The sequence below is a fragment of the Mus musculus genome, chromosome 12 (assembly GCF_000001635.26).
Source record: "Mus musculus strain C57BL/6J chromosome 12, GRCm38.p6 C57BL/6J".
NCBI classification, from domain to species: domain Eukaryota; kingdom Metazoa; phylum Chordata; class Mammalia; order Rodentia; family Muridae; genus Mus; species Mus musculus.
This window is the reverse complement of record NC_000078.6, coordinates 88,016,715-88,031,491: the sequence shown is the minus strand read 5'-3', so window position 1 is coordinate 88,031,491 and position 14,777 is coordinate 88,016,715. Positions and strand designations below refer to the sequence as shown.

The window sequence follows — 14,777 nt, the reverse complement described above, 5'->3', positions numbered from 1 at the left end:
TCAAACTGCAAGCTGCAGTCAATGGAACACTGGCAGTTTTAACCATAATTTTTAAGTTTCTTGTGCAAGGTTAGGATAATACCTACAACCTTGGGAAAGCAAAACCCAAGTTTAAAACAATTTATCATCTTTAAAATCAATATTAGAAGCATTACCATCATATTACGAAGTTTGGCTGCCAATTAATACCTATGAATAGCTATTAAAGCAAGCTTTAATGCTTTAATAAAGAGGCATTGCTTTAAATCTTATCTTAAATTTTACTATTTAGGATAGGAACAACATTAATTATTATCTAAGCTAGAAATATCTTTATAGACCCAGCCTCTCTGCCTGCCTTATGTCACGTGTCGGAAGGACTCTAAACTTGAGTTATCAATTTTAACACTAACCATCTGTAGCAATGTAACAATTATTAATCTTAACCAACAACTTATGAGCTGATTGTGAAAACACTCAGAGCACATTACCAATAAAAAAGAACCAAATGAAGCAGTTAATTTTAGACCAATCAGAGAATATTAATTTTTGTAGCTACAATCATAGAATAAAAGGAACTTTACCATTGTCAAACACATTAATCACAAACCATTTATCAGCTTTTTTACTCTGAAACTTATTGGCTGTGCACTCGCCCTTTTTTCCTAAAACGAACAGTTTTTCCAGCAGGGGCCCTCCTGCCATGTGTCTGATTCCTGGCTGAAGCACGTGGCAGCTCTCGGCTTTGCAGATAAAGTTTTTTTATACCATCTTTATTACCCAATATAAAACATAGAACATTCATTCATACAGACTGGACACGAACATACATGAATTGAACACGAGAACAGATTGGTGCACCCGACATTAGACAAGACACAAAAGGGAACAGAGTACTCCTGCTATAAGGCCCAGAGAGAACAAAGCATGGCACTCCTGAAATTTCTCTCTGCTTTTTGGGACATTTTCCTCCTCATGATGCAGTTTTCATTAACTGCAGCAATCTGCCTGATTATTATTTCCTTTTAATAAACCCTTTCTTTTCTCGTGGCTAAAAATGTAGCTTCGGAGAGCCATGGCCTACCGCCTGTTATAGTTCCCAGCTCCTCTTAAGCTTTACTGCTGAACCTAAGTGAACCAGCGCTCAGGTTTAACGCTGTCTCAGCTTAGCCTATACCTTCTCCGGTATGAATTTCCTTTATCCTTTAATTATTCCATAGAGCTCCAAACCAGCAGTGCCTCTTTCAAAAATCCTTTGCCGTTTCTCAGTCCCGCGTTGGTTCGCCAAACGTTGTGTCTGGCCAGTAGATCACAACCTGGGTTCTAGCCTGGAAAGGCATTTTGGAAACCTGGAAGAGAAGAGGGGCTGGGCTGCACGAGATAAGGAAGGAACGAAGACAAAGCTCTCTGCTCAAGGTTCCATATTTACTATTTCGGCACTCAGTCATAAAGGAAGGGGGAGGGGCCCAATTCTTGATAAATAATCTTGGAGTCCAGTAGCAGGGTAATCACGTGATGGCTTTGGAACAGCAATGCAGCAAGTTCCAGCAGGAGGACCAAAAAACATTTGGTAGAAGCTTTGTGAAGTTGCTGGCAGCATGGCATCTTACTACCTTGTACCTTCCCCTGCCAGTCTTCATTGTGTGAACCTGTTGGGCTTGGGCTGAGGGACAGAGATCTGGGCAGGAGCCCCTGGCCCCTGCTACACCTGTGACTCCTGACATTTGGCCAGGAAGTCCTCATCCTTCTTCTCTTTAAGGTGTTGAGAATCAGTCTCAAGATAAGGACACAAAGCTGGTTTCCCTGGGTCTGGAGGGCACCAGGTCCACATTCAGCAGCTCTTTGTGCTGACTGGAGGCATCCATCTACCTGCTGCTTGAGCTGCAGGACCTCCTCTTGAATGGGGTACAAGCTGCACAGATGGACCTGGTTTCCTCCTTCCTAGCTGCTCCTGTTCTGCTTGCTTCACATGGTGGTGTTGGTGGTTGTGCTGCTGCTGGTGGTGGTGGTGCTGCTGCTGCTGCTACTGCTGCTGCTGCTGCTATCCCTCTCCAATCTTTAGGTTGAGAATCTTGACTCTGGGGAGATGGAGCTCAGCTTTCAGGTCTCCTGATGGCCCAGGGCTTCTCTGCTACTCTTCTCCATCGCTTGCTCTAAGTCCTAGAACTCCTTATGCAAACTCAGCTGCATCAGCTTCTCAAACCTCTTCAGCTGTTCAGATCTCTGAGAGGCCTCGCACCTTCCCCTCTTGTTCCTGCACTGCCTCAGGTCCTCTGTTCCTCTCATCCTGAATGCCAATTAGAAAACTGGATGCAACCTTCCACTTTGATCACAAGAAAGGACTGAAGTGCAGTGGGTTCTGTTTATGGGGACTCATGTGTGCTCTGGGTTCCATATGGTGTTGAGGGTGAGGGGGTTGTGGGGTACTTCTGGGCAGAGAATTTAGTGGTGAGGATTAGCATAGGCCTGAAGCAGATCCAAAAGATCCTGAATTTTCAGAGGAAGGAACATTCTCTTGCATGTGCCCTGAGGTGTTGAGTAGGATGTGATCTACCACACATGCAAAATAAAAAGATAGTTTGGAAAGAGGCCTGCATTCTTCCAAAACATCCTGGTAGCCACTAATGTTTGTAATGCAAGCAGCCTTTTCTGGAGTTGGGGAGTGCCCTCCTGGTTTCCTAGCAGAGACCATGGGATTGCATTGACCTTGTTTTTCCTTTCCAGAAATCATGTAGTCACTTATTTTTGTTATATACCAGAGATATAATGAACATATTAAAAAGAAAAACTGTTTTTAAACCAACATGTTTTTAATATGTCTCTGTTCCTTAACTTCTCCATTCAGAAAACAGGAACCACATTTTCATTGCTCTGTGGCTCCTTTTCTCTTAACCTAAGCTTAGTTTAAGGTAAACTTAGCTTGTACAATTATGTAACTAACTTTAATCAATACACAGTAATTCATTTTCCAAAACCTCAATACAGAAGCTAACTTCTTGGAAACAGCTTAACACAAAGGACATACTTTACAAAGTATAGAATATTTTATGTCCTATTAACAGCTACCTTCTTTGAAAATTTCTTTTTTCCAAAATCAGAAGAGATTGACTTCACTTTTTTATTTTCATTCTTTTTGGGAGTATGCCTTAGAAAAGTGAAATCATATGTAAACATTGTCAACTATTGTATTTTTAAAGTCAAGATAATAAAATATCCTGTCTAAGTACTTAATTTCTGCAATGACTAATTTTTAAAACTCAAAATTGCTACCCATTTAATTTAAAAACTGCACTGTAAGATGCAACAACTTATGTGTGACAACAACTTAAAGGATAAAGTGAATGTATAGAACATGAATGTATAAAATGGCATGGCTCCATTAATACAAAAATAGCTATATTTTGTCTGACTCCAAGTGCAGACCCACACATCTGTAACTCTGCTGAGAAGTCTCAAATGCAGCCAGATGCTTACAATATAAAGGCCTGAAGCAGGTGTGCTGGACTAAGACTTACTTCAGCCCAGGATGGCCACCTGGCAGAACTGCTGACACCACACACTCACATGCCAGAAATGAAGGGTCACAAATGGAATGGCAGCATCTCTCTCTCTCTCTCTCTCTCTCTCTCTCTCTCTCTCTCTCTCTCTCTCTCTCTCTCTCTCTCTCTGGTTTTTTGAGACAGGGTTTCTCTGTGAAGCCCTGGCTGTCCTGGAACTCACTTTGTAGATCAGGTTGGCCTAGAACTCAGATATCAGCCTGCCTCTGCCTCCCAAGTGCTGGGATTAAAGGAGTGTGCCACCACTGCCTGGCTCGAATGGCAGTCTCTTAACAATGCATTCAGCTGTGCCCTAAATTCAATTATACTGATAAGTACAAAGTGTTAACTTGTCACTTAAGATAATCAAAATCTTTGGATTTTAAAAAATATAATAATTCAAAAAATAAAATTCATCAATTTGCATTAACAAGCCACATGCATGCCAAATGAAGATTTACTTAACAGCTGAACATCAAGATGCCAATTGTGTTGAGCAATCTTCAGAGAACATGGAACATAGAATGCTTAGATTAGGTTATATATCATCAATGTCTTCATCATCATCTCCAATATCATCAAACACGATTTCATCATCATCCCCAGGACCAAATGTGTCCATTTCATTGATTTTGGCATGTTCTGGAAGTTCTCCATAGGCCTTCAGACTTCTTGCTTCATCTGGATTGTACTTTAAGATCACATCAGCTTTGTTATCTTGATAGTCTCTTAGACCAATCAATATAATGTCTGAGGTATTTATCCAAACCTTTTTTCTCAACTTTCCTCTTATGTGGCACAGCCTCCTTACACCATCAAAACACATTGATTCCAACCGTCCACATCCCAGCATTTTGGTCACCTGAGCATACTCTTGCCCATATTCTTTAAACACCAACTCTCTTTTCTCAGATTCATTTTCATTTTTGCCTCTGCGCCTGTTTTTGCCTCCTTTGCCTTTATTCTTTGGCATGATGGAAAAGGCAACCACAGGAGCTGGGAGAGGGACTCCTGGCAGACAGTGGCTGACAGTAGCTGTGATTCATTTTCAAGAGCTACAATACTACTAGGATGTGTGACAGGAAGTATCTAACAGTGGCAGATCTAAAAGCAACAGTGTAAGTATAGAAGATCCACAGGCAGCCAACAGTGTCCCAGAGTCTTGTCCTCTGATAACTACAAAATAATTCTTAGGCTTCTGGCCTGGTTCTCAGGAAGTTGTAGTTGCCCCAGTAGTGACAAAATGCAGCAGGACCACTTTACTCTTCCAGCCCCAGGCTTGACCTTTTAACAAAAAAAAATTTTAATTAGTTTTGCTTTGAAATCTATTTGAGAAAGAATTTTTGCATCAAAATTTCTGCACACAACATTCAATTATACCACTTAACAAAAAATTTCATCTCATCATTCCAAGGAATCATGTTCTATAGAATAAAGATCAGGCTAAGATTTCATAAAACACTCAATAGATTCAGATACCATTTTAATAGATTTTTAAAAAGAAGTTTAGAGTACCCAAGAATACAACATCATTTGTGTTTCTCCTGCCTTTAATACAACCGAATGGTGGCTTACAACCATTTGCAGTGGGTTCAAATGCAATCTTCTGGTTGCTGTGTATGCTGTGTATGAAGACAGCTAGAGTATGCTCATAAAAATAAATAACTCTTTTTTTAATCTTTACTTATTGTTATACATAAGTTTACTGTAGCTGACTTCAGACACAACAGAAGAGGGTGTCAGATCTCATTATGGGTGGTTGTGAGCCACAATGTTGTTGCTGGTATTTGAACTCAGGACCTACAGAAGAGCAATCAGTGCCCTTACCCTTTGAGCCATTTCACCAGCCCAATAAATAACTCTTAAAGAACATTTTTTTCAGTTCACAAAATGAATGAAAACTTGAAGAAGCCACAGGTTTTGTTACTTAGTTCTACTTTGGGACACAAAATAACACATGAAAGCAATTGCCATAGAAACATATGACAGTAGCAGGAAGGAAGGCCTGGTGCATCCAGTGAAAACAGAACAGCAAAGGGCAACCAGAAAGTTCATCTCCATCTTCTTAAGATGTAAGAAGTGCTTAGTAACAAACCAACTCGCTAGAGTAGGAAAAAACTAATTAACAACATCCCCAGAAACACTACTGAGTTCATTTTGTGGTGGCCATCTCCTTCTGGGTATGGGGCTTCCCCTTAAGAGTGGTTTTGTACATAGTGAGACCCCCTTTGAGAAAACTAACTTTTCCTTGGTGAGCAGTTACTAGAAATAGTGTCTGGAACCAAACCAGGGCCTCTGCAAGAACATCCAATGCTCTGAACAACTGAGCTGTTTCTCCAGTCACTATTTGCTAGTTTTTACAAATGACATTTAAAAGCATACAAATCTCTGTGCTGTTGTTAAAATACTCCAGCAAAACACAATTTCTAGGAGGAGGGGCTTCTCTGGTTTACAATTCCAGGTTACAACCCACCAAGGGATGTCAAGGAAGCTAGTGAAATCCCACACACAATGAAAAGCAAGAGGCACTTGCTTTCTTGCAGAGAAGGAAGGAGGGAGGTAAGCTGGCAGGAAAGGCACCTCATGAAAGACCCCAGTTTCTGAGCAGCCTAGTCTCCAAGAAAGCACAGAAGAGGTTCTAGTGATGGTTGAGGCAAGGTTACCTCTGCACCCAAGCTTGAACTTTCCCAGTAGAAAAATGGGAAATGTATGTACTCTCAAACCATTCCATAACCAGGACCGGAACCAACAACCTACCTGGGGAGCTCCATCTTCTCTGAAGGAGGACTAAGACACAAGTAAGAAAGACGATTATTTCTATCTGAGATACGGCTTTTCTGTGTAGTGCAGGCTTCCTAGAACGCTTTCTTCAGACCAGGTTGGCTTAGATCATATATCTGCTTGATTCTGCCTCCCAAGTCAAAGGCAGCAAGGAGAGACTACTGTGTCTCATCCTGGGCAGAGCTTGAGTATATATTCTTTTTTCCAAAGGCCCGCCTACACAGTGATGCACCTTTAATCCAACAAGGCCACACCTCTAGATAGTACCATCCCCTGCTTCAAGCATAATTCAATCACCATAACATAAAAACAAACAAAAGCACAAGTCTTACCACATACTGATTTTCTATGGTAACGAGATACAAAAGAGACCACTGAGGAGAATTTTAAAATAATGAATGTGGGAAATCAGAAATGCATAGACAAAAATCTGGCACAAAGGATTGAAAGAAAGAGATGGAGCTGGATAGAAAAGCACTGAATACTCTTCGAGATTGACCTTGACTCAGAGATCTGCATGCCTATCTCCTGGGATTAAAGGTGTGTACCACCATCCCTGGATTTAAGCTTTTCTTCACCTAAAACTTGCTGTCTCTGGCTGATCTTGACCTCAGAGATCTGTTTGGCTTTATCTCCCAGGATTAAAGCAATGCACCACCACACTGGATCTAAATTTCATTGTGTCACATCTTGGCACAAGGTCAAAACTGCCTTAATTCAATTTAATATCCTTGAACTCAGAATTCAGCACCACTTCACTTCCTGGTGCCCACCCCCTTTAATACTATTTATTTTGTGCTTTTCCTTTTTAAGCTAGTTATGCATATTCCAAAGTTCTTCATGAGATGTAAGCAGAGAACAAAGTCTATGATGGGCATTTCTGAGACCTCCATTGCCAATTTAATTAATCTGAATTTCTGAATCTTAGTCTCATTCTAGATTTTCAGACTATGATAAAGAGTAGCATTACTGTTCACCAAAATGCTACAAAAAGAACAAAAAACAAACAAACAAAAAAAACAAAACAAAAAAAAAAAGAAACAACAACAACAACAACAACAACAACAACAAAACCAGTCTCTAAGCCATATACTGAAGCTCTTCTCCACTGAAATCTCTTGGGCCCGTACTGCACATTTCAGATCACTCTCAGTAACAGAGTCTTCTATATTCCTACCAAGATAGCCCAGTAAGCCCCATTTGAAGCATTCCACTGCTTTCCAAATCCAAAGTCCCAAAATCTACATACTCCCAAAGAGAAGCATTGTCAGACCTATCACAGCAATACCCCATTGCTACAAAATGCTACAGAAAAACAAAACAAAACAAACAAACAAACAAACAAACAAAAAAACAGTCTCTAATCCACATACTGAAGTTCTTCTCCACTGAAATCTCTTGGGCCAGTACTGCACATTTCAGATCACTCTCAGTTACAGAGTCTTCTATATTCCTACCAAGATAGCCCAGTGAGCCCCATTTGAAGCATTCCACTGCTTTCCAAATCCAAAGTCCCCAAATCTACATTCTCCCAAAGAGAAGCATTTTTAGACCTGTCACAGCAATACCCCATTCCCTGGTACCAACTTCTGACTTGGCTGGGGTTTGACTGCCATGAGCAAACACCATAATCAAGGCAACTTCTATAAGGATAACACTTCATTGGGACTGGCTTCAATATTCAGAGGTTCAGTGCATTATTATTAAGGCAGGAACATAGTAGCATCCAGGCAGGCAAAGTGCAGGAGGAGCTGACAGTTTTATATCTTCATCTGAAAGCTGCTAGCAGAATACTGACTTCCAGGCAGCTAGAATGAGGGTCTTAAAAAGTCCATGACCATGGTGACACATCTACTCTAACAAGGCCAGATATCCGAATACTACAACACCCTGGGCCAAGCATATTCAGATCACAACAGTTGCTGTTGGCTGCATCTTTGCAGGCAGAGAATCCAGTCTTTCCTTTTTGTGGATCTTTGTGGCCCCACCAGCCAACACCTACAATTTCCACTAGCACATGTGGTGTTTGTTGTTCTCGGTGTCCTGTGTTGGTCAAACCTGCTTTTCCAAGAACCAATGCTAGTGAACTGATAAAAGCTCACTGAAGCTATGCTGTTGGGGTTTGTTTATAATACATCCACCAGTTTTACAGGAATGAATTGCATCCAATTCAAGTGTTCTTGCTTGAGCAGTGAGTACTGCACGGAGTGAGCAACCTCCTCCTCAGCCCTGTCAGCTCACTGCAACTTCCTTACAACTTTGAGTTTCTAGGGTTTAAAACTGAGGCAGAGAGAAGTTAGATCTTCTGAAGGTTTGGTTTGTTCATTATATGTTTTGTAAGTTGCTGGGGAGAAGGGGCTGAAACTCAGGTGACATGCTAAGTTCTAGAGGCAGATGAACTAGGGCACTCATGAAAAGCTAGCACAAGGGTATCAAACCCACATCCCACATTATTAAAGGAAAGCATTGTTTGCAGTAAGTCATTTAAATTAATATATTTTTGGGTTTAAGAGACCAGTTAGGAGCAGTAATTGCCACCACCCACATGGTGGCAGACAATCATGTGCTACTCCAGTACCCAGGTTGTCCAATGCCCTCTTTTAACCTCCATGGTCACCAAGCATGCATGTGGTTACCGATGGACATACATAAAAGATATCTTTATACATATATGTGTATATGTATATATATAATAAAATTATAAAATAAGATTTGTTACATATAGTGTATGAGTATGTGTGTATTTGTTTTTGTGTGTGAGTGTGTGTTTGTCAAAGTACCACAACACCTGTGTGAAGGTCAAAAAACAACCTGAGATTCTGTTTCTCCATCTATCTGAGAATATTCCGGTAGTCAAGCATGGCAGCACGAGCCTTTCCCCACTGTGACAGCAAATCAGCTTCACAGATCTACTCTGTTAATTGTGTTGTAAGTAAAATTGCTGATCTCGATATGACCATAGTCCTATGAGGACAATGAGGGATCATCATGATACAAGCATCCCATATGATATGCCTTTGTGGAAAATGAGCCTTGACTGTAGAAACATAGCCATCTCACACCAACCACACTTTTTTTTTTTTTTTTTTCGTTTTCTGAGACAGAGTTTCCCTATATAGCCCTGGTTGTCCTAGAACTCACTTTGTAGACCAGGCTTGTCTCGAACACAGAAATCTGCCTGCTTCTGACTTCTGAGTGCTGGGATTAAAGGCGTGTGCCATCTCACCTGGCTCCTTTTTTTAAAGATTAATTAATTCATTTATTTTATGTACATGAGTACACTGTAGGTGTACTGATCATTTTGAGCCATCATGTGGTTGCTGGGATTTTAATTCAGGACCTCTGCTCCCTCTGATTGGATTTGTTTATTGTTATAACTAATTACACTGTAACTGTCTTCAGATGTGACACAAGGAAGCATCATAGCTATTTATGTATAGCTGTGAGCATCCACGTGGTTTTTGGGATTTGAACTCAGAACCTTCCAAGAGCATTCAGTGCTAACAACCACTGGGCCATCTCTCCAACATCATCCCTTTCTTTCAACCCTACATCCCAGGTTTTGGTCTATGTGTTTCTGATTTCCCACATTCATTATTTTAAATTTGTCCTCAGTAGCCTGTTTTGTCTCTCATTACCATACAAAACCAGTAGGCAGTAAGAAGTGTCCAGGCTGGCCTCGAACTCAGAAATCCACCTGCCTGTACCTCCTGAGAGCTGGGATTAAAGGCGTGGGTACCACGCCCAGTTAAGAAGTGTCCTTTTGTTTCTTTGCTTGTTTGGTGTGGTGATTGAATTATGCTTGGATCAGGGTGTGGTACTATTGGGAGGTGTGGCCTTGTTGGATTAGAGTTGCATCACTGTGGAGGCAGGGCTTTGGGGAAATGTATATATATACTCAAGCTCTGCCCAGGCTGAGACACAGAAGTCTCTTCTTGCTGCCTTCACCTTGGGAGACATAGGTAAGAGGATATCCAATCTAGGCCAATCTGTTCTGGAGAAAGAGTTCCAAGAGAGCCTCAAGGACAAAGAAAAACTCTATCCCAGAAAGAAAGAATCATCGTTCTAAGGACTACTAGTCTTCCTTCAAAGAAGATGGTACTCACCAGGTAGGTCATGCATTTGGGTTCTGGTTGTGGGAAGTTCTGGGAGAACATATATTTTCCATTTTTCTTTGAGGATTGATTAAGCTAGGGAGCAGAGGTAACCTGGCCACAACCATGTCTAGAACCTCTTGTGGGCTTCCTTGTTGATTACGCTGGTCAGAAGCTGGGGTCTTTCATGAGTTGCTTTCCCTGCCAGCTTACCTCCTTCCTTCCTTCCTTCTTTGCAAGAAAGCAAGTCCCTCTTGCTTTGGGGATTTCACTATCTGCCTTGACATCCCTTGGTAGGTTGTAACCTGGATTTGTAAACCAGATAAGCCCCTCCTCCTGGAAATTGTATTTTAGCAGCAGCCACAGAAATGAAACTGGAACCAACAGATGGTGTTTACTAGTGTGGTCCTAGCGTTGGTCCAGAAAAGTAAGAGTGAGTTATGCTACGTGTTAGAGGTAGCCAATATTGGAGTCTTCTTCAGGCACTTTGATATAGATTAATAGGAATATAAGGGGGAAGGTAGAATTTGAAATGGATGCACACAAGAAAAAAACCAGGGGTGCAGTGTGTGTCTTGTGCTCACCATAGCAATGGCCAAAAGTAAAGTCTCAAAAAGGCTGGGCTTGTACAACACAAAGCTTTCAGTTAGCTTTCATTTGTATGCTTTTAAATGTCATTTGTAAAAACTAGCAAATAGGGACTGGAGAAATAGCTCAGTTGTTCAGAGCATGGGCTGTTCTTGCAAAGGACCTGGTTTGGTTCCAGACACTATCTCTAGTATCTGCTCCCAAAGAAAAGTTGGTTTTCTCCAAGGGGGTATCACTATGTACAGAACCACTCTTAAGGGAAAGCCCCATACCCAGAAGGAGATGGCCAACAGAAAATGAACTCAATAGTGTTTCTGGGGATGCTGTTGTTATTAATTTGTTTTGTACTATACTGGCTGGTTGGTTTGTTGCTTAGCCTTTCTCACATCTTAAGGAGATGGAAATGAACTTTCTGGTTGGCCTTTGCTTTTCTGTTTTCACTGGATGCAACAGGACTTCATTTAGTTGTCATATGTGCCTGTGTCAACTGCTTTCATGTGTTATTTTGTGTCCCAATGTGGATCTAAGTAACACAACCTGTGACTTTCTTCAATTTTACATTCTTCTATGAACTGAAATAAAAATTTGAGAGTAATTTATATCTATGACCATACTGAACCTGTCTTAGATGCAAGAACCAAAAGAGGGCATCGGTATCCATTACAAATGGTTGTGAACCACTGTTTGGTTTTTGGGAAGAGAATGCACGATCTCTGAAAGAATAGCCAGTGCTTTCAAGCATTGAGCAATCTTTCCAGTCCTGAAATTGTTTTTATTATGCTCCAAGCATGTCCATTTAAAGTGCAGTGGTACATATTTTGAGTGTTCTTGTGATATATTAAAGGCCTGAACACCAATGAACTTGTAATTTTGGGTACGCTAAAATTTTTAAAAATGTATTAAAATGGTATCTGAATCTACTAAGTGTTCTATGAAGTCTTAGACTGCTTTTATTATATAGAACCACATTCCTCAGAATGATAGTTTCAATTTTTTTATTAAGCTATACAATTCAGACACCTAGGAGGAACAGAAATATGAACTAACCAGTAACCCCAGAGCGTCCTGGGACTAAATTACATATTAAAGAAAACACATGGAAGGACTCGTGGCTCTAGCAGCATATGCAGTAGAGGAAAACTGAGTCAGTCATCAATTGGACAAGAGGCCCTTGGTCTTGTGAAGGTTCTATGCTCCAATATAGGGGAATGCATTGGCCTGTAAGCAGGAATGGGTTGCTTAGGGAGCAACAGGAGGATAGAAAGAGGGGGGTTTGGAGGGAAATCTAGGAAAGGGGATAACATTTGAAATGTAAATAAAGAGAATATCTAATTTTTAAAAGCTATAAAATTCAATGTTGTGTGCAGAAATTTGATAAAAAATTATTTCCCAAATAGATTTCCAACGAAAACTTATTTAATTTTTTTTTAAGGTCAATGCATTAACTGCAAAGGTAAAGGAGTCCTGCTGCACTTTGTCACTACTGGGGAGACTACAACTTCCTGAGCACCAGGCCAGAAGCTGAAGTACTATTTTGTAACTATCAGGAGCCAGGACTCTGGGACATTTTGTGGCTTGTGGATCTTCTATACTTATATGACTTGCTTTCAGATCTACCACTGTTAGATACTTCCTGGCACCCATCCTAAGCGTATAGTAGCTCTTGGAACTGATTCAAAGCCACTGTCAGCCACTGTCTGCCAGGAGTCCCTCACCTGACTCCTGTGGTTGCCTTTTCCATCATGCCAAAGAATAAAGGCAAAGGAGGCAAAAACAGGCGCAGAGGCAAAAATGAAAATGAATCTGAGAAAAGAGAGTTGGTGTTTAAAGAATATGGGCAAGAGTATGCTCAGGTGACCAAAATGCTGGGATGTGGATGGTTGGAAGCAATGTGTTTTGATGGTGTAAGGAGGCTGTGCCACATAAGAGGAAAGTTGACAAAAAAGGTTTGGATAAATACCTCAGACATTATATTGATTGGTCTAAGAGACTATCAAGATAACAAAGCTGATGTGATCTTAAAGTACAATCCAGATGAAGCAAGAAGTCTGAAGGCCTATGGAGAACTTCCAGAACATGCCAAAATCAATGAAATGGACACATTTGGTGCTGGGGATGATGATCAAATCGTGTTTGATGATATTGGAGAGGATGATGAAGACATTGATGACATCTAACATAAACTAAGCTTGCTATATTCCAAGTTCTCTGAAGATTACTCAACACAATTGGCATCTTGACATTCAACTGTTAAGTAAAACTTCATTTGGCCTCCGTGTGTCTTGTTAATGCAAACTGATGTATTTTATGTTTTGAAGTATTATATATCTTTGCAAACCTAAGATGTTGAGTTATTTATCTTAAGTGACAAGTTAACACTTTGTGCTTATGGGTATAATTGAACTTAGGGCACAGCAGTGTGCATTGTTAAGGGACTGCCATACCATTTGTGACCTTTCATTTCTGGCCCTTGTTGTATACCCTAGCTTGATCCTTTAAGTGGTTTCCACCCATAAGCTGTTGCATTTTACAGTGCAGTTTTTTTCCATTTTTTATTAGGTATTTAGCTCATTTACATTTCCAATGCTATACCAAAAGTCCCCCATACCCACCCTCCCACTCCGCTACCCACCCACTCCCCCTTTTTGGCCCTGGCATTCCCCTGTACTGGGGCATATAAAGTTTGCAAGTCCAATGGGCCTTTCTTTGCAGTGATGGCCGACTAGGCCATCTTTTGATACATATGCAGATAGAGACATGAGCTCAGGGGTACTGCTTAGTTCATATTGTTGTTCCACCTATAGGGTTGCAGTTCCCTTTAGTTCCTTGGGTGCTTTCTCTAGTTCCTCCATTGGGGGCCCTGTGGTCCATTCAATAGCTGACTGTGAGCATCCACTTCTGTGTTTGTTAGGCCCTGGCATAGTCTCGCAAGAGACAGCTATATCTGGGTCCTTTCAGCAAAATCTTGCTAGTGTATGCAATGGTGTCAGCGTTTGGAAGCTGATCATGGGATGGATCTCTGGATATGGCAATCACTAGATGGTCCATCCTTTCGTCACACTTCCAAATTTTGTCTCTGTAACTCCTTCCATGGGTGTTTTGTTTCCTATTCTAAGAAGGGGCAAAGTGTCCACACTTTGGTCTTCGTTCTCTTGAGTTTAATGTTTTTAGGAAATTATATCTTATATCTTGTGTATCCTAAGTTTCTGAGCTAATATCCACTTATCAGTGAGTACATATTGTGTGAGTTCCTTTGTGATTGGGTTACCTCACACAGGATGATGCCCTCCAGGTCCATCCATTTGCCTAGGAATTTCATAAATTCATTCTTTTTAATAGCTGAGTAGTACTCCATTGTGTAAATGTACCACATTTTCTGTATCCATTCCTCTGTTGAGGGGCATCTGGGTTCTTTCCAGCTTCTGGCTATTATAAATAAGGCTGCTATGTACATAGTGGAGCATGTGTCCTTCTTAGCGGTTGGGGCATCTTCTGGATATATGCCCAGAATAGGTATTGCTGGATCTTCCAGCAGTACTATGTGCAATTTTCTGAGGAACCGCCAGACTGATTTCCAGAGTGGTTGTACAAGCTTGCAATCCCACCAACAATGGAGGAGTGTTCCTCTTTCTCCACATCCTCGCCAGCATCTGCTGTCACCTGAATTTTTCATCTTAGCCATTCTGATTGGTGTGAGGTGGAATCTCAGGGTTGTTTTGATTTGCATTTCCCTGATGATTAAGGATGTTGAACATTTTTTCAGGTGCTTCTCTGCCATTCGGTATTCCTCGGGTGAGAA

At 41.0% G+C, this 14,777-nt stretch overlaps 1 protein-coding gene and 2 pseudogenes across 1 annotated transcript; 1 reads left to right on the top strand and 2 right to left on the bottom strand.

Annotated features, from left to right (window-relative positions):
• Positions 1 to 1,998: 1,998 nt before the first annotated feature.
• On the bottom strand, positions 1,999 to 2,681 carry Gm18629 (predicted gene, 18629; annotated as a pseudogene).
• Gm2056 (predicted gene 2056) lies at positions 2,701 to 6,463 on the bottom strand (annotated as a pseudogene).
• On the top strand, positions 12,485 to 13,271 carry Gm6803 (predicted gene 6803). Its single transcript, NM_001354576.1, has one exon. The coding sequence runs from the start codon at positions 12,721 to 12,723 to the stop codon at positions 13,153 to 13,155; it is 435 nt and encodes a 144-aa protein (NP_001341505.1). The 5' UTR covers positions 12,485 to 12,720; the 3' UTR covers positions 13,156 to 13,271.
• Positions 13,272 to 14,777: the final 1,506 nt, after the last annotated feature.

Coding starts and splice junctions, on each gene's coding strand:
- Gm6803 (NM_001354576.1), top strand. CDS start 12,721: ATGCCAAAGAATAAAGGCAAAGGAGGCAAAAACAGGCGCAGAGGCAAA.